The sequence below is a fragment of the Penaeus vannamei genome, chromosome 13, assembly GCF_042767895.1.
Source record: "Penaeus vannamei isolate JL-2024 chromosome 13, ASM4276789v1, whole genome shotgun sequence".
NCBI classification, from domain to species: Eukaryota; Metazoa; Arthropoda; class Malacostraca; order Decapoda; family Penaeidae; genus Penaeus; species Penaeus vannamei.
The window spans coordinates 21,096,810-21,099,309 of record NC_091561.1 but is presented as its reverse complement, the minus strand read 5'-3'; the positions used below and the strand labels follow the sequence as shown (position 1 = coordinate 21,099,309).

Here is a 2,500-nt window from a genome sequence, read left to right as displayed (position 1 = left end):
TGTACCTTACATAATAATTTCTATCGCGTTCTTATATTTTCTGCTATATTTTCCTTGGTATTCCTGAATAAACAGTCTGAAGGAAACACAGACGGGTTTGTCGATTTAAAATCAGGATTAAAATCTGCAAAATCAAAGAAAGCATAAAGTCACAGAAAAAAGTGGAAATAAAAAGTAAAGAGACAGGAACCGAAGTTATGAACCTCTGTTTCCAGACACTTAATAAAACAGCTGATGACAGGCAGAGTGAACAAGGGAACGTAGAATGTGACGGTCCATTGACAGTGACATGACAGCGGCATATTCGAAAAAAACAACACTTAGGCCAAATGTCTCCTCATGCTGACATGTAGGAAGAAGAAGAAAAAGAATAAAAACTGGAGAAGGTTCCGTCCCGAAGACCCTTTTAAGACATATTATTTCATTAAAAAGAGACAAATATAAGGGACCGAATTATAACATTTATGATTCATATAGTACAACGAGAAATGGGGGGAGGGGATCCGAACCTAAGATGAAAATATGCGAATCAGAATCAGTTAGCTCTTCCTCATTTGGTCTAATATATCATTAGCATAATCAGTTTTGTCATTACTATTCGTTATCCACATGTAGGATTAGTTTTGACCGTAGAAAAAATAGAAAAAAATGCAAAAGGGGAATAAAATGTGATTTCTCTCTCCCACAAAAACGAAATTGGTTACGTGAGAACAAAAAAAAGAACAAGAGACACTGCTACCATTTACTATTTACTCAATGGCAATAAATGTCGATGGTAATGATAATGATAACGAGGATGATAGTGATAATACTGATAATGATAATAGTCAAGATGATGATAATGATAATGATCACAATGATAATAAAAATGAAAATAACAGTAATAATAATAGTTAGTTGTACTTATGATAGCAATATTTATAGCAAAAAATAATGATAGCAATAATGATAACAATGATAATGATGATAATGAATATACAATAATCATGATAATAATTATCATTATTATTATTATTATTATTATTATTATTATTATTATTATTATCACTATCATCATTAAATAAACAAAATCAAAAACTATCTTGAAAAATGCTACTACTAATGATAATAACAACTATAATGAGAACCATAATAATAATAATGATGAAGCTAATGATAATGATATAGAAAAAGATAATGACGATGATGATGATTATAAAAAAACAAAATTATTGATGATGATAATAATGATGATCATAATACTAATACTAATGATGCTGATAATGATATCAATAAAAATAATAACGATAATGATAATAATAATGATAATAATAATGATAATAATAATAATAATAATAATAATAATAATATCAAATTAATCATGATAATGATAATGATAATATCGAGAACAGCAATAATGATGGTAATGAAACAAAAAGCTGGTGATGAAAATAACAGTAACATAATGAACAATAATGACGATATTATAAGAGAAATGCCAGTAATCACAGTGATGACGATGGCAACAGCGCTGCCCCATCCCGCTACTCATCCGAAAAGACCACATCACTCATCCGTGACTCATCTCCTGACTCAGTGAATGCCCCTGACTCACGAATACTCACGGCTTGAGGGTGGGGACGTGCGTGGGCGAGGTCTGTTGCCGAAGCACCTCCTGCACGTTCTCGGGGGAATAGAGTGCTTGCGGGCTGTTGTATTGCTTGCTGACGGGCGCCTGGTGCTGCTGGGTGGCGGTTGTGAGAGACTGTTGTGTCTGTGTTATTTGTTGCAGGGAGCCGGTCACCTGAGGAAACGGACACGCGTTATGCTCCGGCCGGATTGCGCTTCCCTTCTCGAGGGACGAGAAGACTTTTTAGGAGGACAATGGATGTTAAAGGAAACTTGAAAACGAATAGAACGAAAGAAATGAGCACATTTGTTTACTCTCTTGCGAGAGAGAGAGGGAGGTGGGATGGCAGGGAGAAGAGGGGGTGAGACAGAGAGAGGGATAGATCAGTAATGTTGACTAGAAAGGAGAGAATTATTATTTTAAATCCCTATATTTGAGATTTTTATTTTTTCTACTATAGGACTTTTTAAAAGGATCTTCGGAATTATTTTATTACAACATCAAGATAAAAATGATGCAAGGATGTGTGTTTCTTTAATAATTTACGAAAGTATAACAAAATATAACTATTAACTGACAGAGATGTATTACAGTGTGAATCTATGTACAAAATAATGACCTGGCAATGTAAGCTAAACATTTAGCATCAACAGAATCTTAAATAAGGAAAGCTAGAACTTCAGAGATGTGTTATATAAAGGCTAAATCATCAGAACATTATTAAGAACAAGAAAATGATGATACGGAAACACGTAAATAAGATAACAGATGATAAAGAATAATCAAATGAAAAATCATCCAAAGCAACGCACAGTGAACAGCCTTATGTGCCTACTCGTGTTGTGCATTTACACTGTAGTCATGCGTGTTGTGCAGAGACACGATACAAGA

At 33.7% G+C, this 2,500-nt stretch overlaps 1 protein-coding gene across 1 annotated transcript in view; it reads right to left on the bottom strand.

Annotated features, from left to right (window-relative positions):
• Zasp66 (PDZ_signaling and DUF4749 domain-containing protein Zasp66) overlaps window positions 1-2,500 on the bottom strand; it is a gene marked incomplete at its 5' end in the record, with an annotated part of 146,896 nt that overhangs the window by 16,842 nt on the left and 127,554 nt on the right. The window contains 1 exon segment of the mRNA XM_070129083.1: window positions 1,605-1,783. Within this exon segment, the coding sequence (XP_069985184.1) occupies window positions 1,605-1,783 (179 nt within the window).